This window comes from Podarcis tiliguerta (genome assembly GCF_965153285.1).
Source record: "Podarcis tiliguerta genome assembly, chromosome: 3".
Lineage (NCBI taxonomy): Eukaryota > Metazoa > Chordata > Lepidosauria > Squamata > Lacertidae > Podarcis > Podarcis tiliguerta.
In genome coordinates, this window is record NC_139536.1 from 80225608 (window position 1) to 80253604 (window position 27997).

Here is a 27997-nt window from a genome sequence, read left to right on the forward strand (position 1 = left end):
CCGCCGGCTGGCCAATGGCAGGATCCCGCCTCGCCCCTGCGTGCCCTGCATCTGAACCGCAAGGCCTTCCCCTCGCTAGTCGTCTGCGGCGGAGGGGGGGCTACCGAACGGGGGAGCCAATCGCGATCCAGAAGTGTGCAAATCCCCCCCCCCCAACACACGCACACATGCGCGCGCTTCTCCTTCGCTCTCCGGACGAGGCGGGCGGTCGCTAGTGGCAGCGGGTGGAGGCCGCCGCTTGCGCCCCCAGGAAGGCTCCTCCGAGAGCGCCCAGGCTGCTGCCGCTGCTGCTGCCGCCGCCGCTGCTCGTTGGGGCCGCCGCGGATCGGGGACATTTCGTAAGGCACCGCCGGAGGAGGACGCGAGATCTGCGCTTGTGCAGCGGCGGTGGCAGTCATAGCAGCAGCAGCGGCAGCAGCAGTAGCGAGCGAGCAATAGCGGCAGTCGCGTCTTCGTCGCTTCTCTTCGGCGGCCCGCAGAGGGGACATCATGCCGAAAAGAAAGGTGCGTGGAGGTCGCCTCCAGGTCTGAGTTAGAGGGAGGCAGGGCGAGGGGAAAGAAACGCATCATAAAAAGAAAACGCAGCCTTTTGCAACGCGCGGCATTTGCGTGGTTCCGGGAGGCCGCGCGGGTCGTGCACGACTTCAGCGTTGCTGCTGTTGTTGTTGCTGGAAGCGCCTGTTGCAAGAGAGGGCTGGCTGGGAGATCTCTGTAGTGTGACATGTGCGTGTGGCCTTCGACGTCTTGCACGTTTTAATGGCGTGTGTGTGTGTGTTTGTTTGTGTGTGTGTGAGACAACCAGCCGTGTGGGCTCCTCGCTCCGTCCTTATCTAGTTGTCCCCGGAGCTGCTTTTGCAGCCACAACTCTTGCGCGCTCGCTGGCGCAACGTCGCGGCTGCTGCGCTGCTGCTGCCGCCGCTCCTTTCTCCGCCGGGGGAAGAGTTGGCTGCTGACAAACTCCGAGCGGGAGGCTGTGCAAACTGCCTCTGTGTGTTGTTATTGTGTGTGTGTGTTTTTGTGCATCTCCCCCTTCCCTCCCCCTTCGGGGACCTGCGCCCCTGCAAAGCGCCTGCCTCTTGTCTCCCTTGCAGCCTTGATAATGGTGGTGGCGCCAAGGTAACATGGAGAGACGGGGAGGGGGCAGACCAGAAAAGCCATATTTAGACCAAACGACACCCTTCTCCTCGCCTCCCGTGACAGACCCCGTATGTACCAACTCCGGTGTCAATCAGGACAGGAGGCGGCATCGACGGCCTTGGGCAGCACAGGCTGCCGGGGATCTACGAAGGCGGCAATAACAACGGAGAGTTTCCAAAGAGCACCCAGGGAGAGCGCTCTGGACGGCGGGGAGGAGCTCGGCACCCTCGGGGAGGAAGGAGGGGAGCCGAGAGGGAGGCCTCCCCGCCGATGCGCCGCTTGGCCTCGGAGAGTTTCCCACCTCCGCTGCCCATGTCTCGTTTCCTTCTCCTGCAGCTGTTGGGGATTTCCTGCGCCCCCTGCACTGCACTCCCCTCCCTCCCCAAATTCAGATCTCGTGCCTCCCCCGTACGCTTGGATTTGGTGGTATGTTCCTTCCCTATCTCTCGATGCGCTTGTTTCTGGCAGGCAGTTGTTTTTGCATTTCACCCAGAAGCCTGCAAGGCAGGGCTGAAATGGTCGGAGGCAGTGCTTTTTTCCTCCTGGGGGTACTCAAGGGTACCCCCGCCCCCCAAAAGTTAAATGTTAAAAGTGTGACACTTACTGTAACAACTTCATGGTGAGTGCCGGCACCTTTTTTAAAAAGAGCGTGAAGATATATTGTTTTCCCCAAAATGGTGCCCTGAAGAAATTTGGGGCTGGGAACTTTACGGGATAAATGCTGAGGAGTTAGCAAGTCCATGAATCCAACATAAGCATGTGTAACCAAAACAACAACAACATAGTCAAGGGATAGGGAATCTGTGGCACTCCTGATACTACAATTCCCAGGACCTTGACCATTGACCATGCCAGCTGGCTCTGTTGGGAGTTGGAGTCTGCAGTGCCACAAAAGAGCGGCTTTCTCTACATAGAAATGGAATTTCTACAGAGGTTCTGTTGAAGTTAATATCTGAATAAAAGGTGCCAATGGTTTTCTAAGGTCAGCAAGTTGTTTAAAACATTGAAACAAAGCATGCTGTGCAGTTTTGACAAGAGGAAGAATAAATCCAAACTTGACAACGTAAAACCAATAAACCTGGCTTCGGGTGCCTTTTCTTGTCTCTTAACAGCTTGTGTCCTTTCCTTCTCAACCCCCTCTTTTTATCTCCCTCTGTAATACAGTCGTACCTCAGAATCCGTTCTGGAAGTCCATTTGACTTACAAAACGTTCGGAAACCAAGGCACGGCTTCCAGTTGGCTGCAGGAAGCTCCTGCAGCCAATCGGAAGCAACGAAAGCTGCATCGGACGTTTGGGTTCCAAAGAACGTTTGCAAACACTCAACTTCCAGGTTTGCGGTGTTCAGGAGCCACAACGTTCGACTTGCAAGGCGTTCAACTTCCGAGGTACGACTGTAAAGAATGCAGATAACCATATTATCAAGAAAAGTATGAAACTCTAGAGCCAGGGATTTCAACTCAAATGGTATTTAGATATATTTTGAAGTTTTAGCCATCAGTGGACTGGAAGAATCAAACACAAAGTATTTGTGCAGAAAGAAACCTATCAATTACTGAACTATAATACAGTGAAGGATCAGTGCTCTAAGCTTTTCCAGTTAGGCTTTCGCATGTCTGCTGCTGTACTGAAAACACTGAATTAGCACTAAGTAAACCAGAGTTTTAGTATGGGATTTATAGCCCAATACTGCACTAGAACATTTGTTTTCCCCAAAACCCTTTCATATATAATGCTCAGAACAAATGTGCCGTCACCAAGACTGGAAGAGGCCAACCTTTTGAGATTTACTGTGAAGCTATATGAGTAGTGTTTTGCACCGACCAGTAAAGAAATCTTGTCATGTGACATATTAAGCTAGAGGGGTGAGGTTATGCTGTTTTGGACACAGGACTTGGTGGTTTTATGGTGGAGCCCAATGGGTTTTATCTTACTTTCTTCAGAATTGTAGTAACTGGGGAACTTGTACAGTAGAACCATAAATTACTGTCCCAAACACAACTCTTAACAGCAGCGCTGTGGAAATAATTTGCTGTACATAAAAGGGAAATTTGTTTTTAATGCTTTGCCTTTGTAGGTCTGGGTAAACGTAAAGGTAAAGGGGACCCCTGACCATTAGGTCCAGTCGTGACCAACTCTGGGGTTGCTGCGCTCATCTCGCTTTATTGGCCAAGAGAGCGGGCGTACAGCTTCCAGGTCATGTGGCCAGCATGACTAAGCCGCTTCTGGCGAACCAGAGCAGTGCACGGAAACGCCGTTTACCTTCCCGCCAGAGCGGTACCTATTTATCTACTTGCACTTTGACGTGCTTTTGAACTGCTAGGTTGGCAGGAGCAGGGACCGAGCAACGGGAGCTCACCCCGTCGCGGGGATTCGAACCGCCGAACTTCTGATCAGCAAGTCCTAGGCTCTGTGGTTTAACCCACAGCACCACCCGTGTCACTGCAGGTCTGGTTAGGTGACATTAAATGCAAATGCAGCTTTAAGTCAGACAGTGACATGGTTTGTACATAATACTAAGTTGTGTTTTGGACAGACAGTGAGCTAACTATGAGTTGTTCTAGAGAAAAACAAGCTATGGCTTGTTTCTCCAAAGTTTGCTCTGATTTCCACCAGCTTTTGCTTCACGCTCTTGTAGTTTAGTGAGCTCCTGGGGAAAGGGGGTCAAGCAAACCATGGTTAAAGAAGAGTGCTTGGTTTACATATAATGCCAAGCCATGGTTAAAAAAAATGGATGTTTGTGTAAGCCCAACAACAAACCATGGCTTCAGATCAGCATTATGTGTGAGCAAGCCACTGGTTTCAGATGCTCTGTGGTTCTTTAAACTCAGCTCCACCCAATGTTATGGCTTTAAATGATTTGTTGTTAGACCATTTTCTTTTAAAAACATTTTATTTACTACCCCCTCAGTCATTGTAATGTTATCTTTAAAGAAGAGGTTGGCGGAGGGAAGGTTTCACTAGTAAAGCAAGCACATTGAATTGTTTTTAGGGTTTTCTACCTGAAAATATCAACTCCTGGTGTAATATTGGATCTTTATAGTGAACAGAGCAATCCTGTTTTGCATGTATGGGAACCAGTAGCTCTCCAGATGTTGTTGGACTGATCACTGGCCATGCTTGTTGGCACTGATCTGAGTTGGGAGTCTTTTAGGTTTCCCCTATCTGCTGTACAGCAGGTACATTGAGGGGGCAATCCCTGATTTCCAATCACCCACCCACTAGTTTACTTTCTGTCTTTGTCCATCCAACTCTCTGACCACGCTCTCTTGGAGTTACATCCTGAAGCCAGTTGAAGCCAGATCAAATTATTATAGAATCATAGAATCATGTGAGTAAGCGGATCCCTGTCTACCACTTAAAAACAAACAAACATGTTATTGTAAATATAGAAAAGGCATTCATGATAATATACACATTCGTCATACTATAAATAACAAATAAAGAAGAGATTATTCTAAACCAGAGGAAATAGTAAAAACAGATTTCAGTCCTTCAGATTTTTCATTCCAGAAAGATTAAAAACCACACACGTTTCTCTGTTGGACAGCATCTAGGATGGAGGAGTTCCTGATGGGGAAATAAAGAATTGAGTGTCACTAGAATTGCAACTTGCATGTGTATGTAAAATGCAAATTAGACTGCATGCACACTGCAGTTTACTTTCCTCTTCACTGTGGCTTCATTCGTTTATTTCATACAATTTATATACCCCTCGGTAGTAAAAAGAAACCTCAGAGTGGTTTACAAAAAGAATAAAACAATGAAATTATCAGTAAAAATAATTAAAAACAATTAGTTTAAGCACTCAAATGATAATTAAAATCTGCACAAGCTAACAACACATTAAAACACATAGAAACATTCTACATATCTGGGTAGGATTGTTTAACCAAAAATGTTTGTAACAGCCGCCCAAAAAGAGTACAGTGGTACCTCGGGTTAAGTACTTAATTTGTTCCGGAGGTCCGTTCTTAACCTGAAACTGTTCTTAACCTGAAGCACCACTTTAGCTAATGGGGCCTCCTGCTGCTGCCACGCTGCCGAAGCACGATTTCTGTTCTCATCCTGAAGCAAAGTTCTTAACCTGAAGCACTATTTCTGGGTTAGCGGATGTAACCTGAAGCGTATGTAACCTGAGGTACCACTGTACAGTAAAGGCGCCTGCCTGATATCAGTAGACAGGGAGTTCCAAAGTTTGAGTGTTTCCTCACTGGAAGTTTGAATTCTTACAAATGCAGAACAAGTATTATGTGGCACCTGTAACAGAGCCAGCTCTGCAGATTGAAGCGGTTTTGTGGGCATTCTGTCCTTGCCTCCACTGAGGTACTTTATTGGTGATATTGCTGTTGAGAAATGGTAAATTGCCTGAAAGCTGAGCTTGTTAGGCCTAGATCAAAAAAGAGCACTTATGTAAAACAAATTGCTCAGATGGGGAGCTGGAGATTAATATACGTAGAAGTGGAATGTCACTAAAGCTGGGTGACTTCTGAAGCCCAACTCCCTGCTGCTTTACAAAATAGATAAATAAAATGTATTAAAAATATTCACGACCTGGCATTCCGCTATACACCTCAAGATGTTCTGTACTCTGGGGGAGGGGGGAGGGAGGAAAAATGGGGGAGGGATATGTTTTTGGATAATATGTCTTCTTATAACTTTGAATTAAAAAAAATTAAAAATAAAATAAAATAAACAATGGTACAAAATAATAAAGGTGCAATGATTAGGGGGGGAAAAGATGTTCTGTACTCTGCAACATTGGAAATCACCTCTCCAGAGTCAGCTTCTAAGTGTGCTGCTTGTTTTGTAATCCAGTCAAGCAGTGCTATCATAACTTACACCTCTGCCATTGAATATCCAGCAGTTTTGCATCCACCTACCCCTGGGCAGTCCTTAAAAACGTACCAAAAATGGTGGGACGTTTGCTTTTTTTTTTTTTAAAAAAAGACCACAATTCTAATGGTAGTGTTTAAACTTTATAGACATGGAAGCAAAAGTAAAAGATAAAGCAGCGTGTGCCTACTCAGGAGCTTCAGATATGCTTTCACAAAAGCTCGTTTGCTGTACTGTGTTCAGTTGTAACCTCTGGTTTGTTGTTCTCATTCTTGGACCGCAATTTAGTTACCCAGGACTGAATTGCATGGGGTTGGATCCAGGCTAAAGTTATTTGAACCTGGTTCTTGTTAAAATCAATAGGATTTGAGTTAAATTCTGACTAATGCCTCATTAAATTCAGTGGAACCCAAGCTAAACTATGGGTTGTCTGAACCCATTGCTTACAGTGAAACTTTTGAAGCATGTTCTGAGGATCTAGGCTGCGAGGCTGAGATTTGAAGTTGCACTTTATTTGAAAATCAACAGTATGTAATTGCTCTGTTCATTAAAATGGTGCCTCTTTATTAATCAGGGCAGCAGAAGTTTTTAATGCAAGTGTTGGTAAAAACTGCATTAGCAAGCACCATCTTAAAAGAGGGATTCTCTCTTTTCACACGTACAAGAGGAATGCCTTCTTTTAAATGATGCCAGCTATTGCATGTGTGTGCATTATCTAAAAACAAAGAAAATGTGCCTCTGTCTTGTTTCAGAAATACAGTGATACCACGGGTTAAGTACTTAATTCCTCCAGAGGTCTGTTCTTAACCTGAAACTGTTCTTAACCTGAAGCACCACTTTAGCTAATGGGGCCTCCCGCTGCTGCTGCGCCACCGGAGCACAATTTCTGTTCTCATCCTGAATCAAAGTTCTTAACCCGAGGTACTATTTCTGGGTTAGCGGGGTCTGTAGTTTGAAGCATATGTAACCTGAAGCGTATGTAAGCCGAGGTACCACTGTACTAGGTTGTATTCAGGTAGAGGCGAGCAGACAGAGGTGTTGTTTTGTGAACCGTTGTGAAATATTATTTACAAGTGGAAACACACCTCTGGTTTTTAGTCGTCTTTTTCTCACAAAAGGATCTTGCACTAAACATGAAAAAGCCCTTCCATGTGTGGAGAAGCCCTTTGCTCCTGCATAACTTAATGTTTGTACCTATATGCACATTTAACTGGTAGATATATTAATCAATTAAACACATACAACTTATAATTAAAAATATTTAACTGGGTCGCAGCCCTAATTTAAATATATTGTTTGTCTAACAGAAGATGCAGCAAACCAAATGCATATATTTTGATAAAGAGCAATCATTTTGATCACCACCTAGAACCTTGAGGCCTTTTTGTGCCTGTAAGTCTGAGTTTGGGAATCTATGGTTATGCTACAACTTCCATTATCTCTGACCACTGGTCATGCTGGTTGGTGTTGATGGGAATTGGGAGTCCAACAATATCTGGAGAGCTCCACAGGTTCTCTTTCCCTGCTGTAAATAGACCTTGGAGGCTGGGTATTGAGTGGTGTACTGCTGGTTGTTGTGCACAAGTTATACCTGTTTCAAATTTATTTATATTATATTATATTATATTTATTATTTTCATAGCCCACATTTCCTCCCAAGGAGCTTAAGGCAGCATACAGCAGCAACCCTGTGAGAGAGAATCATAGAATTGTAGATCGGAATAATAATAATAATAATAATAATAATAATAATAATAATATTAAAACCATGATAAATACACCGAACATTAAAAACTTCCCTAAACAGGGCTGTCTTCAGATGCTTTCTAAAAGTCAAGTAGTTGTTTATTTCTCTGGAAAGGGTCTGGGGGTCATCTAGACCAACCCCCTGCAGGCTGAGAGTGAGTGACTGGCCCAAGGTTACCCAATCACCATGTGGGGGATTTGAATCCTGTTCTCCCAGGTCCTAGTTGGCTCTCAGAGTTGGCTCGGTTGGTAGAGCTTGAGACTCTGGATCTCAGAGTCGTGAGTTGGAGCCCTCCTGTGGGCAAAGATTCCTGCATTGCAGGGGGTTGGACTAGATGACCCTCAAGCTCCGTTCCAACTTTGCTATTCTATGATTCTGAGCTTCAAAAGTGTTGGTCCTGTGTCCATTACTGGATCTCTTGAATTTACCAGGCTAGATTCCAAGGGCAAAGACGGATCAGGAAGGGAACAGGTACAGTGCCGAGGAGGCACAGGGGTTTCTTCTGTGTCCTGCAATCAATTGTGTGTGAGGGTGCACACGCTCTTTTTTAATAATAATTTTTATTAGGCTTTCGAGAATAAATATAAAAGCGGTGGAAGTTATCTGCAGGATAAAGTACAGTACACTGATACAGTTGCAGTACACTTTTATACTTCACTTAGCAAACATACATAGAACCACTATAACAAATAAACAAACTAATTGAAACAAAACTAAATCCCCCTCGCTCCCCTCAGTAGGTTTTTTGTTGTTGTTGTTGTTCTCTGTTCTTTTGATGAATAATTCATGGAGTAATTTTGAATAGATAATTTTGGCTGTAGAAATATAGCAAAGATTTAAAGGGTTGTGGTTTTTGTGAGTGCTTTTTTTTTTAAAAAGGGGGTTAAAACTGTGTATGGCTACAATCCATATTCTACTGAAGAGCAAGCTCCATTGAGGGTTGGGGCTCCATGGGGCTGACTTCTAACTAATAAACTAATAACTAGGATCAGTCTGTATATCAGGATTGGGAAGACACTTGAAATTCATAGGGTTGCGTCCAAACAAATCCTTTGTGTGCACAGAGTGAATTCTGCAGGCACAGTGGAATTTCCATTTACTTTCTTTCCCCTGATGTGCTCCCAAATCTGCCCTGGGATTCCCCCCCCCCCACCTCTCTGGAGTAGATTTTGGGGTGGGGAAAGAGATGGAGGGGTAGTTCAGTTTTGCTCACAGAAGTGATTTGGAGCAAGCAGCGATTTATCTCAATAAAATCCATAGTGTCAGGTTTTTAGCTTGGTGTTGATGTGCCCGGAGGTTTTTGTTTTGTAGCCCGGTGTGTATGAACCTGCGTGTGTTTTGATGTCTTCAAGTCATGTGGCTATGTCACCATGATCCAAAAATTTCCTGCAGCTGTTGGAGCTCTGCCTCAAACGTGGAGTTTCCACATCCAGAAATGTTGCCCAGTTTATTTCAGCGAAGGCTGTCAATTGCACATACATTCCTTTGTGTGACACACACACAGATAGATAGATTGTATTGACGTAAACAAGAAATTTGGCTCACATTGCCCACTGTTTTTCTGCTCTTGGACTCTTCAAGGCCAAGGCCTCACTTTATTGAACTCTGTGGGCCTTGCTTCTGAGTCAGTGTGCATAAGATGGGACTGGCAGTGTATTAAGCATTAGTGCCTAGTTCATTCTCATTTCAGGAAAGTGTCACTTCATGATGTTGACATTACCCTCTTAAGGATTAGAAAATTATCATTCTGCTTCCAGTGCATATTTTTAGAATTTAAATCTTCCCTGTGAAGGAGTGAAACTGTTTCAGCCATTTTGTGTGCTTTGTTCTTGATTGTAAAATGGTTTCTTTTAGTTAGTTTGCTCTTTGCAGGAGGGTCAAATTTTCAGCCCTGGAAAAGGAAAATTAAGAGTGAAATGAAACAGTAAAATAAAAAGAGGGGGCTGGGAAAGAATGCAAAGAAATTGTGGGAGCGAGAAACCCACAGAGAACTCGGCTGCCCTTCTGATTGGCCAAGACATTGGAATAGGGAGCGGAAATAATGTATATAAGTAAAGCTGATAAGTATCGTTTGACCTTTGTTTGAAGAAATGAGAAAGCTAAAAATCAGAGAAAAGAAGCCAGGACGGAGAGAAGGGATGCAGTAAACCTAGAATCCAGAAGCTGAACTGAGAGAACTAATGACTTGAGTAAGGAAACAATATAAACTAGGTTTATCTGGATGTGTTTTCCTCTTTTATATTTCAGGAGTGGCTCACCTAGTGGGCAGAGCTGCATCAGTCGCCTCCCGGCATTGGTGTCAGGTTTGGGGCCCTGCTCAACTTGGCAAGCCACTCCTGATCTTTTTTAAAAAAAAAATTAAACTATTCAAACTGTTACCAAAACCCGGCTCACTTTATGTGTGGCCTTACTATTCACCCCATGCCTCCTGGCCAGGCCATGCTACCCAGAGAAATGGCTTGGCCACTAAATAAACGGCAGAGGTGAACATCCTGTTATGTGGAAGCAACCAGGGAATAAGGTATCTTCTTGGTGGTAGTGTTCAGGACCAAGGAAGAAAGGGCTGGATTAGCGGGTTTCCTCACTTACCTGCTTCTTACGGTGCAGGGCAGGCTGCGGTCCATGGTCTCATACTCATATTTTCTTCTCTTAGATGTCATTACATATTTAATGGAAGCTGTTGAAGCACATTTTATTACGGTATGCACATTTAGTATGAAGACACAGGTTGCAACTCAAAAGTCTCAAACTACAGTGGTACCTTGGTTTAAGAACAGCCCTGTTTACGAACTATTCGGTTTACGAACTCCGCAAACCTGAAAGTAGTGTCCCGGTTTGTGAACTTTACCTCGGTCTAAGAACAAAATCCGAACGGTGGAAGGGCACCGGCGGTGGGAGGCCTCATTAGGTTTTGGTTTAAGAACGGATTTCCGTTAAGATTAAGTTCGTAAACCGAGGTACCACTGTACTAGAATAAGGTACAAATACAAAAGGTAGTAGTCTAGAGAGGTGCTTTGGCCTACATATGCTCTAAAGGACTTTGAAAAGAAATTAAGTGCCAATCGTTCATGCCAGAGAAGAAGCGCTTATCTGGGAAACATTTGTACTGACTAAGGGTGGAATCCTTGTGTTGGCTGGGCTTTCCAGCATGGCCACATCTCTGCTGCTCATAGTGTCCTCAGCCGAAGGGGCAGGGCATTGATCTGATCAGGTCTGATGCTGTCACATGATGGCAGTGAGACCAGCTTGGCAGCCAGCAGATCCACAGCTAGCTCAGCCCCACCCTGAGAATGCCCTGTTTTTTGAGGCCTCCCATTGGCTCTCACCAATGGATCTCCTGCCCACCTGCACCTTTAGCAGGTGGAAGCGGGATATTGGCAGTGATGGAGTGACATGGGAGCCACGCTGAGCCAGGGGAGGACGTAGCCACAACTAGCTTTTTAGCTAAATCAAGATCTGGGTGTTTCAAAACAAACCAATGATGTGGGTGAGAAAACTTTCCATTCCAGTCCCTTTTTTTTCCACCGAAAGAAATCTATTTCAAGAAGATTATTCCTTCCATCAACAGTTAGCAGCAATGACAATATTGTGTAAGCTCTAAAGTTGTAACTGATGATTTTCTGGATGTTTTTCTTAGGTAGTATGTTAGAGAGCGTATAACATGCTTTATTGATTTTTAGATAGAGGTACAGACAAGTGCGTATACTAAACCAAACTCAAATTCATACTGTAAATTTACCTAATTGGCTGTGCAGGTCAGATTAGCACCAAACCTAAAATTGTTCAAATTGCTAAAATGGAATGGAAGCATATCCTGTTGTTTACATATTACACTTAAGCTACATTTAAGTGTGCATTCTTTATTCTTGAATCAAATACTATTTACTGTTTATATACCTTCTGCTTGGAGTGTTTTATTTTTTTAATCCTTCCCCAAAATAAATCAAACATGTTAAAGCAGATCACACTGTAAATATTTAGGGCGGATCAGAAAAAAACATCCAGTTCAAATCACAGGATATGGTAAAGGCTGCTGTTTAAATTTTAAATGTGAAAATTCTATTGAGCCCATGCAAGCATGTAGTTTTTATACATCGAAAAAGAGGGCTTGTATTAATGCTTATTAGGTAATTGATATATACAATATACATACATTGAATATTTCAGAATCTATGGAATGCTAATAATTGTTCTATTTTAATACTTTTTAAAACCTTTCTGATGTTTAAAAGTCACACAGTAGCATTGTTATTTGTAATTTTCATGGGTTGTTTTAGGAAGAATGTCCATAGTAAGTAAAAAGCTGGTTGAGTTTGCCTAGGCTTTCTGTGATTGCAGAATTTTTATGTCCCACGGAGAGCAATAGCCAGTATATCAACAAACCAAACTAGTGAGATTCCCATTGGTTTTTTGAAATACAAAGTATTGTGGTAGTGCTTTTGATCTATCATCCCACTCTGAAAACTGAATGTGTGGTTTGAGAAAACTCCTGGTTTCTTAAAAAAATAATTATGGTTTATTTGCCATGCTCAGAGGTGCTAGTCAAAATTCTGGGGCGAACATTTAAACAATCCCCACCCCATAATATACATATATTAAATACATACATAATTCTGATGCCTACTTTAGAAGCTTGGAATAAATTTATGGACTTGTTAAAGGTATTTCATAGGCTAGATAGAAGCCCTATTCACATGTTACTCTGTTATTAGGAGAAATCTCTACTACCTGTGTTAGACTGTCTGTCTGTCTATTTTTGTGAAGTGTGGTGTTTAGGAAAGAATTCCCTAGAAATGCGGACCAATGTAGGTGCAGGATTTTTAATTGTGCACAACAACTCAGAAATCTTTATGAAAACGTCCAATTTTTCATGTTTCAGATGGTGGGGAAATCTGTTTGCTAATACTGTACTACTATATAAATAACTTTTGAAAAAGCAGATACGAGTAATCACAGCTTCAACAAAACGTGGACAGCATACTGTACCGAGTTTACAAAATATATTTGGTCAGAATATACATTAAGGCTGCCATTTTGATTCTGCTTCTCTAGGACTGAGCCCCAGGGAACTTACTTCTGAGTAGGCATGCCTTGGATAGCATTATAAGAGGCATTTTCATTTTGCAGTTAAAAGGGAACAAAAGGAGGAAAGGAAAACTAGACACATGCTTAGAACTGTAGGAGCCAGAAGTCCAAAATATTCTCTCAGTTCTGTTGTGTCTTTCTCTGTGTTGGAGAGGATGAGAGCAGCCATGCCAATTGTATTTTAAAAATCATTTTTCTACACCTACAATTGCTGAGCTATTGGCCTGGTTTGGGAATATTTTTCCCCTTCAGTCAGCAGTAATGGTAATTGAAGCAGTTAATAAGGCAAGGCTTATCAATACATTTTGTCTCGTCACTGGCTCATAGCAACACTGCATTTAAATTCAGGAGATTCTGCAAAAGAATAATTTACAATTAGATAAGAGTGTCTTAGAGAATCCAATTTCACCCTTCACCTCCTTCCACTCATGCCCCTCAAGTTTTGGCATTTACACCAAATGTTTGCCACAATAAAATATTCACCACAGCTTATGATGAAGCTTTTATTATTACTAAGGCTTTTTATTAACATGCATTTTGGAGCACAAATCTCCTAACTTGCACTCTCTCTCTCTCTATTACTAAGTTATTAACCTTGAAGAAATTGGGCATTAATTCTATACAAGGGGCTTTTGCACATTTTGTTTCTTTTGTGGTTTCCATCAAGAGTAATATATTAATACAGTAGATCTTTAAACAGTTTAAACTGTTACAGTATATATGTCATTACAGTCTATATAGCAGAACTTTTTTTTTAAAGGAAATCTTTTTTCTTGAAGCGTTTGTTCTTACCCTTATGGTCATAAGACTGCAGCCTAAATTTTCGTTCCTTTGCATACTTACTTGGAAGTATTTTGTGTAAGGTTTAGAGATGTTTGTATGATGACATCTGTAGAATAATGTATTTTTAACATTGGCTCAAGAGAGCCAGTGTGGTATAGTGTTGGGATGTGAAATTAAGATGTGAAACTTCTAGAACAGTGATCTTGGCCCCTTCATAGGATTCTTGTGTGGATGAACTATATGCTACCTTAAGTTCCTTTGTGGAAGTCTGAGATTTAGACTACTGGCTGATTTGGAAGGTCAAGGAATCAGTGAGATTGCTTGTAAAATAAAGATGGCAGGAGCTGAGAACAGCTAAGTTCACCTCCCGCCCTAGTCAGTGCAAACATAGCAGTAACTGATCACATCTGCCCTATTTACTGGTGTGGCTGATCGGAGACCATTTTTGAGGGAAAGCACACAGGATACTTACCATGGGACAGGATAATATCCCATGCACTTTTTCTAAACATTTGAATAATAATATGATGCTGGTGCCTGTGAATTAATTTCAGTTTTGTTTTCCCTGCCTGCTGAGCAGCTGACATCTAATAATCTAAAATAATTCCAGATCTGGGACTCAGTAGAGTTCCTTCTTCTTCTCTCTCTCTCTTTCTCTCTCTCGTTAAGGTTTTGCCTCTGAAATTTCATTTTATCCATCGAAACCTTTAAACAAACCAGAACACACTGGTAAATTCTAAAAATGTAGGCTTTGGTTATCTTTTTATTTTATTATTTATTTGTGTTGCATACTTTTCAATATATCTCGCCCAGTGGCAGCTTACAAACATTGTAAAAGACTGTACACAGTAAAATCACAGGTGTTTTTATTATTTTTAAAAGCCACGATTTGGAAAACAAAACACAGGCCTATATTTTCCTGGAACGTGCAATTCCAGATCACTGGGCAAGTCTGCCTTGTAAGCATGCGTTATCTCCGCGAAGTTCATTTCCCTCCTTTTGTTCTCTTTCCTTGTTAAATTTGCAAATAAAAAAATGATTATTATTTTTTTAATCACTGGGCCATCCACCAGAATCGAAATATATGCTGGTTTAAGAATTTTACTGCTTGTAAACCATACTTGTAACTGCCATGGCATGCTCAGTTCTTGTTAGATGATAAACAAACCTTGGTGTTTGGGGTTCAGTTAAACAAAATAAGCCTCTGCGGTAGGCTCATGATAAAATACTGAAAAGTGGGCAAGGTTGAAAACTGTTGCTTTGGCTAGAGAAACCAAGGAAACCTGTTTATGTTATGCATGCTAAGCTGGAATAAGCCCCACTAAACTCCATGGCATTTTACTTCTGCGCAAGAAGTGTGCATAGACCAGGCAACGTCAGTCTCATTTCATGGCTTCACTAATAAGAGACGTTGTTTGCTCTCATTTTTGCAGGCTCGCTCAGGTTGAGTAATCAAGCAGTGAGAAATCAACTGTTGTACATGCATGTGTCTGAGCTGCCTATTGCTCCCTCAGCTCCTTTCTCAAAATGATTCTATTGATTACTTGTTTTCATTACTTCTCTCTTCACTTCTCTTCTACAGTGACTTGTAAAATAAACTGGAATACTGTACATGCGTAATTGAATGGTTGTTCTACTTGAAGCTGCCGCTGAGTCTTCTTCTGAAGCCATTTTAATTTTAATTTACATTATATTTTCCCTGATGGCCCAAAGCATTTCAGGGTCTGGAGCATATCAGTTTTAAAGAGTGATGTGCTCACTTTCTAGGATTGCGGCTTGCAACAGAAACCTAATTCAATTTTCTTTGCTGAGGCATTCAGGTCTCCCTTTAGCAGAAAACTGTAAATGAGATGTTAGTCACTGAGACTGCAGTGCAAGGGAATAAACCTCGTTGAATTAAGTGGGACTTGCTTCTAAGTAGACATGTATATGATTCTTCTGTTATTTACCCAGTGGCCACTCCCACTGAGCTTAGTCCTGAGTATTGAATTGCAGTGGTGCTCAGTAATGCATCAATACATCATCCAAAATCGGCTTGAAGTCCACATCGTGATAGGGTTTCATAATATTTGACATGGCAATAGATCGTAATTCACAATGTGTTTGTGTGCTATGTAAAAAAAATGTGATGTGGGAAACTCTGTGAAGCTGGTTCTCCTTTCTCTCATGATTCCTGCTGCCCTGTTGCTCTGTATTATAAAATAACAGTTATAAAAATATGTGTAAGTAAAAATGTATCAGTTTTAGACCCCCGAAGTAGTAGCAGTTGCCAGGACATTACAGTCGTACCTTGGCTCCCGAGTCGAACGTTCCGGCTCCTTAATGGTTGAAAACCGGAAGTGACTGTTCTGGTTTTTGAACGTTCTTTTGGAAGCCGAACATCCGACGGGGCTTCCGCGGCTTCCGATTGGCTGCAGGAACTTCCTGCAGCCAATCAGAAGCCGTGCTTTGGAAGTTGAACGGACTTCTGGGATGGATTCGGCTTGACTTTCGAGGTACAACTGTACTCCATCCGCCTCTACATAGTTACATCCTTATTTCAGACATTGTGGTATGTTGGTGATCTATTTAGCTGGTGATATATTGCGATGTTGAAAACTGGGCATCACTCAGTCCTAGATTGTATCCTTTGTCAGTTTGCCGGAGGCATTACTTGTGTCCTGGGGAAAATGGGGCGACCTCATGGCTGCCTACATGAGAGGCAGGATGAATTTGAAAATCAATTCCCGTGCCTTAGTTTGGTCCATTCGTCTTTTCTACCTCATGGATCTCTTAATATTGGAGGAGCCCATGCCTGTGGGAAGCGAAGCATTTGGTGTTCCAAGAGATTTCTACATCCTTGTTAGGTTAAGCCTCAAGGCTCCACTCCATTCCCTTATCATATCAATCTCCAGCTGTTGCATCCCTCTATGAACGCACCTTGTTAATCAGCTGGAAACTCAGCTGAGGCATATGAGTGCCATCTTTTTTAGGCTGTAAGGCAGCCAGTGTCGTCTCCTTGGGGAAAGCCTGATTCTTGCCACAATGAAAAACTTAAATAGACAAGATTTCAGCACGGGGGTTGTAGCCTGGGAATTCTGAAGCGCCTTCAGGATGTGTCTGAATGCCGTCTTGTAAATCTGCCATTTTGTTTAAAGCGATGTTCTGTTACTGTCATGTGTAGAAGCAAGGGAAATACATATTTAGCCTGTGCTTTTCTTGTCTCAGTGTTTGTCTGTTCTTGAGGGAAGTTTAAATACATTTTGCAATTGCACTCCATTACCCTGACCCCCTAGAGCTAGGCAACGCAATTGCTGAGCTACCATTTGACAGGTATTTTGATTGACTCTTGTTTGTTATTAAAACTAAATAGTGAATTTTGAAAGCATTTCAGGCAGTTTATTTCATGTGTAATTTAAAACTACCTTTAATGGGAAATGCAAAGCCAGCTTCAGAGATGTTTTTAAAACTGGCAAGGTCAGATGCTCTATCCCTGATTAAAATGTGTGTATTAGAGACAGAGCAACCTATTGCTATCATGTTTCACCATGAAGTCAAGGTTGCGCTCATCACTGCTGCTCTGAAACACGTAAAGCACTTAAAATAAGAGTAGTATTTTAGAGGGATAGAATAATGTGTAATTCTTGGCTTTTGCTTTCTTATTTCTATCCTGCTTGTCTGATTTAAGGAAGTAGAATGTAGTGTAACTAACTAAATTCTATCATTTCCTTCCTAGTCTCCAGAGGGTGCTGAAGGCAAGGATGCCGCGAAACTAACAAAACAAGAGGCAAGTGTGACTCCCTTCTTCGTTTCTGAACCATTCTTTATAAATTGGTGACTTTATAAGACAAAATACTAGCGAGACAGTAGAGTTAGCTCACATGTAGCCAAAGTGCAACTTATCCGCTAGTACATGCAACTATCTGTGAGGGGTGAGTCAGGCCTGAAATAGTTTGTGCGCTGTGTCATTCTTATTCAAAGTTAACAGTACAATGACTAACTCATATTCTGGGTCAATGAACAAAACACACACACACACACACACACACCTGTGACCTGATAATTTACACAAGTTAAAACAAATTTGCTTGCTGAGTCTGATTTTCTGCTGGATTTAAGAGTGCGACAGGAAACTGCAGACCTTCAAAACGTCATCTCCTGTGCTTCTGCATAGATTCCTCGATTCTGAAATACTATACTACAAGCACTGGTTGAATATATTTTCAGCAATAAGAGCCACAAGAAAAGAGAGAAATTAAACACTAAGATTGTGTGTGTGTATTGCTTGCTTTCATATGGCGGCTGGTTGGTCTAGCTCCATCAGAGAGCACTCCCTTTGCATGCATGTTAAATCACTGGCATCTTCAGGTGTCCCTGGTCTGACACTCTGCAGAGCCTGTGGCAGCCAGTGAAAATCTTGATATGGCAAAATCTGTTTTCTGGCCACATCAGAGCCAGTGTGGTGTAGTGGTTAAGAGCGGTAGTCACGTAATCTGGGTAACCGGGTTCGCGTCTCCGCTCCTCCACATGCAGCTGCTGGGTGACCTTGGGCCAGTCACAGTCTCTCAGCCCCACTCACCTCACAGAGTGTTTGTTGTGGGGGAGGAAGGGAAAGGAGAATGTTAGCCGCTTTGAGACTCCTTAAAGGGAGTGAAAGGCGGGATATCAAATCCAAACTCTTCCCCTTCTTCTTCTTCTTCTTCTTCTTCTTCTTCTTCAGAAAAGCTATTACAGAAAGTTCATTTACACAGAAGATATTGAAAAAGCCACTGTTTTATCCTGTCTGGCATGACTTTATTATTAATATATAACGAGGAAGAAGAAGGACCCAGATACAACAGCAGATTATGGAAGTTTGTGGGCCTCTTAATAGCTAAAAGAGACTTGATGTGGAAGATCAGTGACCAGCATCTTGGAAATTCTGTGTGCCACTGGGGTGTGGGTTTGTTTAGAGAAACCTGGTCCTGTTATTCCTTGTAGGGTACTTGCAGCCATGATAATAGACTGAACCAAGCTCTAATTATTTATTATTACACTAATTTTCTCACTAGCATGGCACAGATTGTGTCTGCATGGAATATACAAGCTCAGCTGAGACTCGTACTGTTTATTATGGATCGTATATCGTTGACACGTTGTCTGAATGCCTTGGGAAGGCTTGGCTTTAAAAGCAGCTTATAAATGATGATGATATCACTAGGCAGTATAATGTGCTGCTGTTTAAATTCTGTAAGTTCCCACTTCTGTCTCCTAAATCTGAGAATATGTACAAAGGCACTGTTGAGTTGGAAGACGTAACTCTGAGGGCATGTCTGCTCTACAAGTGAACTCGCTTCCGTCTGGCACTGCCTTTGTTCACTTCACTGGTCTGAGGCAGCCTGGATGCCCTGGTCTGCTCCTTACGACTGGGACAGTCTCCAGCTTTGGATCTCTTTGGGGGGCAGCTTGAAGCAGCTTCTGCTGCCAGTCATAATCTTAAGGTTGTTTTTTGACAGCAGCCGCCTTATTTTGCATTTCTCTTACTCTTTAAAAACATTTTCTTCCTGGGAAGCACAGCTGATAGACTTGCGCAAATCAGACAGGTAGGTAGAAAGCAGCAGCGTGGTGAGAGTTTATCATTGTTCCTGTTTCTATAAGCCTGGAACTTACTCAGGGGCTACATTCTGGAGATTGCAGCTAAAGCCAAAATAATGCATAGTTTAAACACATTGGGTGCAAGTGGGATTGCCAAAGACTTTTTCCCCCCAAATGCCCATCCCCGTTTTTATTTTTTTTATTTTTTTGCCAAGCACATAAATCTGAATGCACGCAAGTTAAAACGCACATTAGTTGCAGGCACACTGTATACAGTTCCATGCAGACTGTATTTATCAGGTAGGGGCCATAGTTCAGTGGCAGAACATCTGCTTGGCATGCAGAAGGTTCCAGGTTCGATCCCCAGCATCTCCACTTGGGGATGAGAATGTCCCCTCCGAAATCCTGGAGAGTTGCTGCCAGTCAGTGAGGACAGTATGGAATAGATAGACCAATGGTTTGACAGCTTCCTAGACACAACTTTTTGCAGAATTGTGCAACCTTAACGCCTATACAAGGGTCCATTTAGTGCCAGTGTAGATGATAGCAGGTGGGTGCAGGATACGTTTGTATAAGAGATGACACAGTGTGACCTAAGTAGCCAACAAAAAACCCCAACTTTTAGCACTTACACTCATTTAAAAGCAATCGATGCATTACGCTAGTCTCAAAACTGCAGGCATTTTCGCTAACATTTGATTTACTTACGCGCAGTAAGGGAATGCTTTTCCTGATCGGATCAATGTATGAATGTCCTTATTTTCAAAGAAGTTACCAATCTGAAAGAACAAATTTTATTTACAAAACCAAGTGCCTGGGATAATTAACAATGAATTGCCTCTCTTGCACTTTTGCACTTTTAATGTTCTCTAGAGGGCATATTTGAACTTAAAAAACCTGAATGTTAATTGTGGAAATGAGAAATGTAAAAATTTGTGAAGCATGTGAGGGTAATTGGCTGGAGGCAAAGTTGTGTTGGGTAGTTGATGTTTTTTTAAGATGACTGTGTAGAAGAATATACTTTTTTTTGAAACACGAGTAAAAGGCTAACCATAGCTGCTGAATGAAATTGTCATTTTTTGGAAAAATGGAATGTTACTTCAGGCTGACACTGGTGTGATAAAGTAGAATAATTCTCTTCGTTACTCTGACCTGGAGCTCAGTGCGCTGCGCAGGCTTATTTATGTCATCTAAAGAAATTTGGTTCTGGAGCTGAAAATTTATGGTCTGTGTGTGCTAAAAGGTGCCCTTCCGCAAGGCGAAGAAGGCCTCTTCAGTTTGCAGCAGCAGCTTTCCTGACAGTGCAAGATACTTGTGCGAGGAAAGCAAACTTTCTCAACCTCTTGAACGATATTCCTCTAGCTCTTGCACAGTAGTTCACAAACATCAGACTTGGCCAGAATTTCTTCTGCACATGCTCCTCCAGGTGCAACTCCATGTGTGCAACCATGTATGAGCCTACTAGATTGAGATGCACGCATTTAGGAAAGAAAATGTGTTTTTCACCCCAGTCCTGTGCTCATATCACATCATTGCTGCTTTGCCAGTGAAATGTCCAGTGCATGCCCAAGCCTGGAAGGGGGAAGAGAAAATCCTCAACTAGAAAACACAAACATGGTACAAAAGCTACAGGCATGCCTCAGGTGGCACACCAAATACTAATATTATAGTGTTCTCCCTTTCCTGTTCCCTAAGGTGTGGTCAGCCCTGTCAGTTCTGACAGTGCTACACGGAGCAGGGGATGCTTACACCAAGATTGTCATCTGCTTATAGCATGTGAACAGATGGCTAGCACTGTGAAGAGCTACCCCTGAAGGGTTATCTCTTAGGTGACGCAGGAGTACTGTGTATGTCCCCTCCCCAGATGAATGTGACTTTCTCCCTCCTACTCAACCATGCCTGGCAGTTTCTCAAGCTTCCAATAGGCTTTCCATGGGTGGGACCGTGTCCCCATCATGGTTCATTTTTGTTAGATCAGAAAAACAGCAGAATGTGCTGGTGGTGCCTGTGTACCGTAGGACCACAGCTGGCCTTCACCTGAAGACATGCCTTTTGCCACGGCCTTTTTCTTGAAGGAGAGCTCAGTTGATGGGTTTGCTTTCTACAGCTGGACTTGGTGATATCTTAATAACCTTGGGTTGTTTGTATCTTTGCCCCCCGTTTTTATTATTTTAGTATTTTATTGGAGTGTTTTTGATATCATTGTTTCATGCCGAACTTTATATTATTGTTCATTGCCTTGCAATAAATTCTCTAAAAGCGTTAATTAAAATAAACAAATAGTACATGGTTGTTTTAAGTTTGGCCTGACTTACGTCACAGAGGAAAGCAAAAGTACTTCCGATTCAAAATTCCTCTAAATGAATGTGTGGCTTGATGTTTCACTCGCCAATCCATGAAGCCACAAATTCCCCTTAAAAATCATGGTTGTACTTTTCTCAGATTTTCCACACAACTCTACCAGTTATTTACAAGTTACGACTTTTCAAGATCCTCTCCTGCCAGTTTCCAGTTTACAAAAGGAGCAGTAAATTAAAGATTCCGTGTCAGCACTGATGTTTTCTGATCATAGTATCAAATTTCAATCATTAGCATCAAGACTCTTTAGATTCCGTTGCAAAAGAATCCAAATTCCACATCAAGAAAGTCTAGTTTACTAGGTGTGCATTATTTATTCCCCAGTGTTTGGGTGCTCAAAGAATACGGCATTATTATTTTTAGAAAGCTCCAAAGGCCACCAAGTCACTCTTACTTGGGCTTTGGGAATGGGGGTTTCAGATTTTGTTTGTTCATAATGTGCCTTGGAGCACAGTCCCAGAAATAATTTCCACTGATCTTGCCACAAGAGGTTTTCACAACCGTAGAGAAACAAACAGGAAGATAAGATTCCAAAACGCAGTAAGCAAATAAGCTGAGCAAGTACATCGCGTACATGTAAAACAATAATCCCTCAGGATGCAAAGACCTTTGCATTTGGTAATAAAGACTTCTGTTGTCTTTCAGGTACATTTTATTTTGTTGGCAAATGAGTGACAGATTTTTGCCTTGTGTGGATGTGAACTGCTGCAAATCTACAAAGATATTTTCTTTCCTTTTTATAGCCAACAAGACGATCTGCAAGATTGTCAGCTGTAAGTATTTATAAGAGCTTGTTTGTGTAGATAGGAAGCCACATTCTTTCTCATGTCAAGCTTGACAAGGTGGCAGTGGCCATGCCGTGTGGCGAGTGGTAAGCCAATGTTACCTAGATTTGGTGTTTAATCCTTGAATGTAAATCAGGCCTCTGGAACGATCAAACTTTCCTGAGCAGCAAGAAGCCCCGGGACAGCTACGAAGGGTTTTGTTTCCTTTTGGTCTGAGCACAAGATCTGTAGCATTTTTATAATAATTTATTTTACCTACAAATATGCACATAGAGCATATTGGAAGGAACAGATCTTCCAATGTTGGGTATCAGCACTCCTGAGCCTGCTTTAGATACTCAGCCAAACTCTTGCAGCCTCTCTCATCTAAGGCTAGTAGAACTAGCTCCACTATTTGTGGCCCCCTTCCTCTGGATGAAATGTGTCACTTTCCAAAGTCTGTAAAGGATATCTGGAGTGCGCCCCCAGTCATTAAAGAATATTAAACTCTAGTTGTTAAAGTTTCTGAGATTTATAGCAGGCACAAGGAACCTGTGGCTTTCGAGGTGTTGTTCGACTACAGTTCCCATCATCCTTGACCATCAGCGATGTCAGCTGGGGCTGATTGGAACTTGAGTCCATCAACATATGGGGGACCACAGGCTCCCCATCCCTGATTCACAGGAATCTAAATAACCAAACTCACATGTTGTGTTGGTTGGCTGGCTCCTTATATCCTTTCCAGAAAAGAAATGTGTGGTCATTTTGTGTGTGTGTGTGTGTGTGTGTGTGTGTGTGTGTGTGTAGAGAGAAATGCAACCTCTTTTGGAGATCACGGGAAACTGTTTCTCACAGTACATCTATAATGTGCAGAGAACCAGACTTTCAGACATTTTGATAAGATATAGAAGGTAATTTTGACTGAAGCCTATCTGTAGAAACGGCCTCTGGCTTCTTTGGTGTCACATGTTAAGAAGTGGGGAAAGGGGAAAGATTAAGAAACAATTGGTAGCAACTGTGCTAATGCTTGGATTGTCTGAAATTCTTTCCTAGAAACCAGCTCCACCAAAACCTGAGCCTAAGCCAAGAAAAACCACTAAGGTAAAAATTTATTTTAACAGTGGTTTGTTTTTTGTTTTACTCTGCCTCCTGGGCGCTTTCTCTGTGCCGCTATATTATCTTGTTCAGTCTACCCAACATGAATAGAGGGTTATAACTGTTAATAGTTAATTAAATCATTACATCTTAAAGTAATTAAAATTAATGTAGGATTAACATAAGAAAAGGCAGCAACTGTGGGTCAATTCTGTGAAACTTTTGCAACAGTAAACAACCTGAGTTGTAGGCTCACAGCCTGGGATAGTTGTCACATAATGTATTGTTATAAGCACAGATACTAACAACATTCAGAGGTGAAAACACAGTATATAATTATGGGAAAAGGAATGGTAAATCAATTTCTTCAGCTTAGCAATATTTAAAGTTATAAGACTTTATTTGGCATGAGTTCTCTTCCATGAGTGCATGAGCATGTCTCTGGAAAAGAAATTAGCAATAGTTTTTACTTTTACGTAGTAAGTACCTTGCAGTTCTTCACTGCTGGTACACCTATACCACATTTTAAATTTTATTTTGTCACGAAAGCCAAAAACATCTAATTCTCACAAGGTGCAAAAATAAAATGGACACTCCTGAGATTAATTCTGCGCCCCCTCCCTTCCATCAGATTTAAGCCTAATAAGCAGTAGCTTTATAGCCCGTTCCACACTCAAAGGAGCCCCAAGAAAAACGATATCCCGCTTCTCTAGAGTCTAGAGCTGTAACAGTCTCCCAATTAAGCTGTCAGCCAGTGTCAGTTGAAACCGAAAAGCACAGATATGAGAGGTCTGCTTTGAATGGGCATCCCGCCAGAGCAAGGGACTTTCCGCCTTCCCCTCTTTCCTTTTCATGCGCCCTGCACCCTCCCCAAATCTGCTCTGGAGAGTTAGGGGAACATCTAGAGCAAATGGAGAGGGGAATTCCTGTTGCCCAAATGGAAATGGTTGCAGCGATGGGACATATTACTTTGCTACCTTGGGATAAATGCCCAGTACTTCACAGAGGTGGAGCAGCACTGATGTTGTGTATGGTTAGCATGTCAGACTAGGATTGAGGAGGCCTAGTTTCAAATGCTCCCTCAGCCATGAAGCTCACTGGGTGACTTTAGTCCAGTCACTACCAGCCTAACTTACCTCACAGGGTTGTGAAGATAAAATGGAGGAAGTGTGTGTCGCCTTGAGTTCCAGGAAATAAAGGCGGGATATAAATAATACCGTCGTGGCAAAGTAATTTGTGTTGTTATATTAGCCTTTTAAGGGCTGCACACAGTTTGGTAAATCCTAATTAGATAGAGCATGTAGTTGTTTTCCAGCTGTTCTGACTTCAGCCCTGTCTTAAACTCACTTTGCCTTCCGCCTTTTTCTCCCAAGCCAAAAATTACTGGACACTTGGCGAGCCGAGTACATATTTGTATATAGCTCTGGAGCCCTGTAAATATATATATAGTCCACCCCCCACCCCCCGCATACAGCGATGGCTTGGTTTGGCCTGAAAGGAGGGTGCCCACCTCTGAGCTGCAATATTTGCAGTTGGCTACATTATAGGGCTGGTGTAAGCTATTCTCAGCATAGTCCTCCAACCTGCAATCAAGGCAAAACACTTAACCGCCCTGCAGGGCTGTTGTACCCTGAAAACCCCCAGCTGTCATGCAAGAAGTGTTAGTGTGGATAATTAGTTGTCTGGAGTTTCACCTTCTAGCATATTCCATGTTCTTATTAGCCAGTCCTTAATATATAGGCACTTCCTGAGATGATAGATAGATGATAGATAGATAGATAGATAGATAGATAGATAGATAGATAGATAGATAAGCTTACCTCTCTACTGGAACCATCAGATTAAGCCAAAATATTTTCAGTGCACAAGATTAAAATACCTTGTAGTTTTTTGGTCGTCTTCCACAGAAGTGGTGACAAAAGCGGCCTAGTTGACTCGGGTTCCTGCGTGTAAACGCATGTACGCCAATCCCGTTTCTGGACTGCCATATGTACCTTTCCCTCTTCACACAAAACCTGGAGGGGTGGAGGCGGAAAGGAATTGCTCAGCTGGTTAGAGCACGGTGCTAATAATGCCAAGGTTGCTGGTTTGATCCCCATAGGGGACAGCTGTCTATTCCTGCATTGCAGGGGGTTAGAGTAGATGTTCCTCAGAGCCCTTCCAACTCTACAATTCTGTGATTCCATGTGACCCCAGGTGCCTGTGGAATGTGCCTAGAGAGCTTTCTGTGATTTATTTCTGATGGGTTTTTGCAGAGTGCTCACAGTTGCTGGGGAGCTTTCTCGGTTCTATAATGAATCCATCTCCCTCCGTTTGATCTTGTTTTCCAGAAGGAACCTGGAGCAAAGGCCAGCAAAGGTGCTAAGGGGAAGAAGGATGAAAAGCAGGAAGCGGCAAAGGAAGGTACTGCACCGTCTGAAAATGGTGAAAGTAACACTGAAGAGGTACTTGGCGCGCAGAACTCCTGCCGATTCACTCAGTTGTGTTTTGTAATTCGGTTTTTCCAGCCATTGCAAGCATGTTCATAATATTTCTTTTTATTGCCCCGTGATGTTATTACAGATCCGCATCTCTCGCTCCACTGTTAGTGTTTCAGCATCCAGAGGTGCCCCACCCAGCACACTGTCAGTAAAGGGGCAGATTGAAACAGTGAAAGTTCAGGGTACGGTAGAGCAATCTGCATGTGTGCAGTGAATAGAGGCAGATAGTAGTGTGGTGCTTTTCATTGTGAACAATTGAAGCTGGCAGGTAAGGCTTCTCTGGCTTTTGAAAATCAGGAACCAATGAATGTAAGTTTATAGATATCCTGTCTATATCAATGCAGTGTTTAAAAGTCCGGAACTGGGCTGTACAAATACTGCAAAAGGAAAGATTGCATATTGGTTGTGCTGCTTTTTTTAAAAAAAGAGACTTACATGTAGTGGTCAGTTGCCAAAACCTTCTTTTCCGTTTCCTTTTTTTGCAGGTACAGAGAACTGAATCAGTAGATGACAAGTGCGTGTGAACTGACATGAACATTTGAGGATGATTTTATGTACCTCTAGACAACTTTTAAAAGATATTTTTATCAAGTATTTTGTAAATGCTAATTTTTTAGGACTTAAAATAAGTTGACAAACTGTATATGAACATTTCCCTCCTTCCATACCCACGCTTCTAGAAATCCCCAATGTTGCCAAGTTTTTAAAAAGTATCAGCTTAACATTGGGGGAGGGGAAAAAGTGTTTGTAAGGTTGGACCAGCATTCCATATTCTCGCTTTTCAGAAATGTACGTCTTGTGCATATGGTGATGTTTTTACCGTGGGTGTTTGGGTTTTTCTTGCGGTTTTTTCTAGAGCAATAATCCGTGGTGTTTTTGTACTTAAGGTTTATGCGATTTTAATGAAACATGTACAGATAATGGCCACCTGCTGACTCTTTTGGGTTCTTTTCATTTGTTGACAATAACGACGTCTCCTTGCCAGCAAATATAACCCCCCAATATTTTCACTAAATCTGAGATATGCTGCCTTATAGATAACTTCGCTCTGGCTGGGAGGATACTAAGCACACTTATTTAGAAGATATGTCCCATTGATTTCACAACTTAATAATTTGGCAATACAGCGCATTGTTTAGAACCAGAGGATTTAAAATACAAAATAATTCCAACTAAGTGGGTTTTAGGTGAAAGCCAAAGCGCTGTGTGATCTCCATGGAGCACTCATAATACATGCAGATCTGTGCGAAAAGATTCACATATGCAGACCAGCACAGCTTGCGACAAGTTGTGCCGTAAGTAGCCAACCAACCATACATTGTAGGCTGCCAGGCATTTCAGAAGTTGTGTCTGCATATGCAAAACCAGAAAGCTTCTTGAGCCCTGGTTGGCTGCCATACATGGCTGGCTGGGTCCAAGGTCTGACATTATAGCACAAGGTCTAAAATGCCCAGCCAAGCATGGCCAAACTTGGCCCTCCAGATGTTTTGGGACTATCATCCCTAGCTAACAGACCTAGTGGTCAGGGATGATGGGAATTGTAGTCCCAAAACATCTGGAGGGCCAAGTTTGGCCATGCCTGCGAGGGGTCTTTTTCCAGCATTTTTGTTTCCTGCTTCAACGTAAATAGCACTGTAACAGCAGAAGCTGAGCTTTGGAAACTCAATTTCTTTATCGCTTACGAGATGCAGCTTTGATTTCACATCTCCTCTTAACCAAACCCCTGTTCCATGTAAACACTGGAGATTATGCCACTGTAATTTCTGTTATGTTCCTGCTTTTAATCTCTTATTTGGCAATTCCACCTGCTTTATTGGAGGAATGGTGGTCAATGGAGGTTAAACAACATCATGTGGTACCTGGTAGAGAGGATGAAGCTGGAAAAGGTCTGGGGTTGTAACGGTGGTGTTAAACAAGCTGAATGATTTCTAGTGCCCATGCTAACACTGCTTTGGTCCATTATTAGCATCTGGTCATCTCCCCCTCTCTATTTTTCTCCTATTTTTTTGCCTGGAACTTGAATATTTCTATTGTTTGCAGAGTGGGAAGGGAAAATATTTCTTGTCTTTTCATAACATTTATTTTCATTGCTGTGCTGGTGGCCATAATGTCTAGGAATATATGCATGTTTCAGTCAATAAATGAAGTAATTATCACCTAA

At 42.3% G+C, this 27997-nt stretch overlaps 1 protein-coding gene and 2 long non-coding RNA genes across 11 annotated transcripts; 2 read left to right on the top strand and 1 right to left on the bottom strand.

The window, feature by feature from the left end:
* Positions 1 to 14: 14 nt before the first annotated feature.
* On the top strand, positions 15 to 27997 carry HMGN3 (high mobility group nucleosomal binding domain 3). Of its 9 annotated transcripts, none has more exons than XM_083431226.1 (7): positions 15 to 504; positions 17302 to 17352; positions 22241 to 22270; positions 23315 to 23362; positions 25687 to 25800; positions 25919 to 26018; positions 26322 to 27997. In XM_083431226.1, exons 1-7 carry the CDS (start codon positions 490 to 492, stop codon positions 26333 to 26335), a joined length of 372 nt encoding a protein of 123 aa, XP_083287352.1. In that variant the 5' UTR covers positions 15 to 489; the 3' UTR covers positions 26336 to 27997. The 9 variants fall into 9 exon arrangements, with proteins under 9 accessions (XP_083287352.1, XP_083287351.1, XP_083287355.1 ...); XM_083431223.1 differs by lacking the exon at positions 15 to 504 and adding an exon at positions 9657 to 9761; XM_083431225.1 differs by having other exon boundaries at positions 25919 to 27997.
* LOC310673210 lies at positions 8350 to 11824 on the bottom strand. The gene is made up of 2 exons (XR_014508912.1): positions 10308 to 11824; positions 8350 to 9609 (listed from the first exon to the last, which is right to left on the bottom strand). It is a non-coding gene; the product is annotated as an uncharacterized lncRNA (long non-coding RNA).
* Positions 17359 to 19812, top strand: LOC310673199. The gene is made up of 2 exons (XR_014508899.1): positions 17359 to 18022; positions 18291 to 19812. It is a non-coding gene; the product is annotated as an uncharacterized lncRNA (long non-coding RNA).

Coding starts and splice junctions, on each gene's coding strand:
- HMGN3 (XM_083431222.1), top strand. CDS start 9,672: ATGCAAAGAAATTGTGGGAGCGAGAAACCCACAGAGAACTCGGCTGCC. Junction 9,762..17,301: donor GAATAGGGAGCGGAAATAAT/GTATATAAGTAA, acceptor TTTCCTTCCTAG/TCTCCAGAGGGTGCTGAAGG. Junction 23,363..25,686: donor AGCCAAGAAAAACCACTAAG/GTAAAAATTTAT, acceptor CTTGTTTTCCAG/AAGGAACCTGGAGCAAAGGC.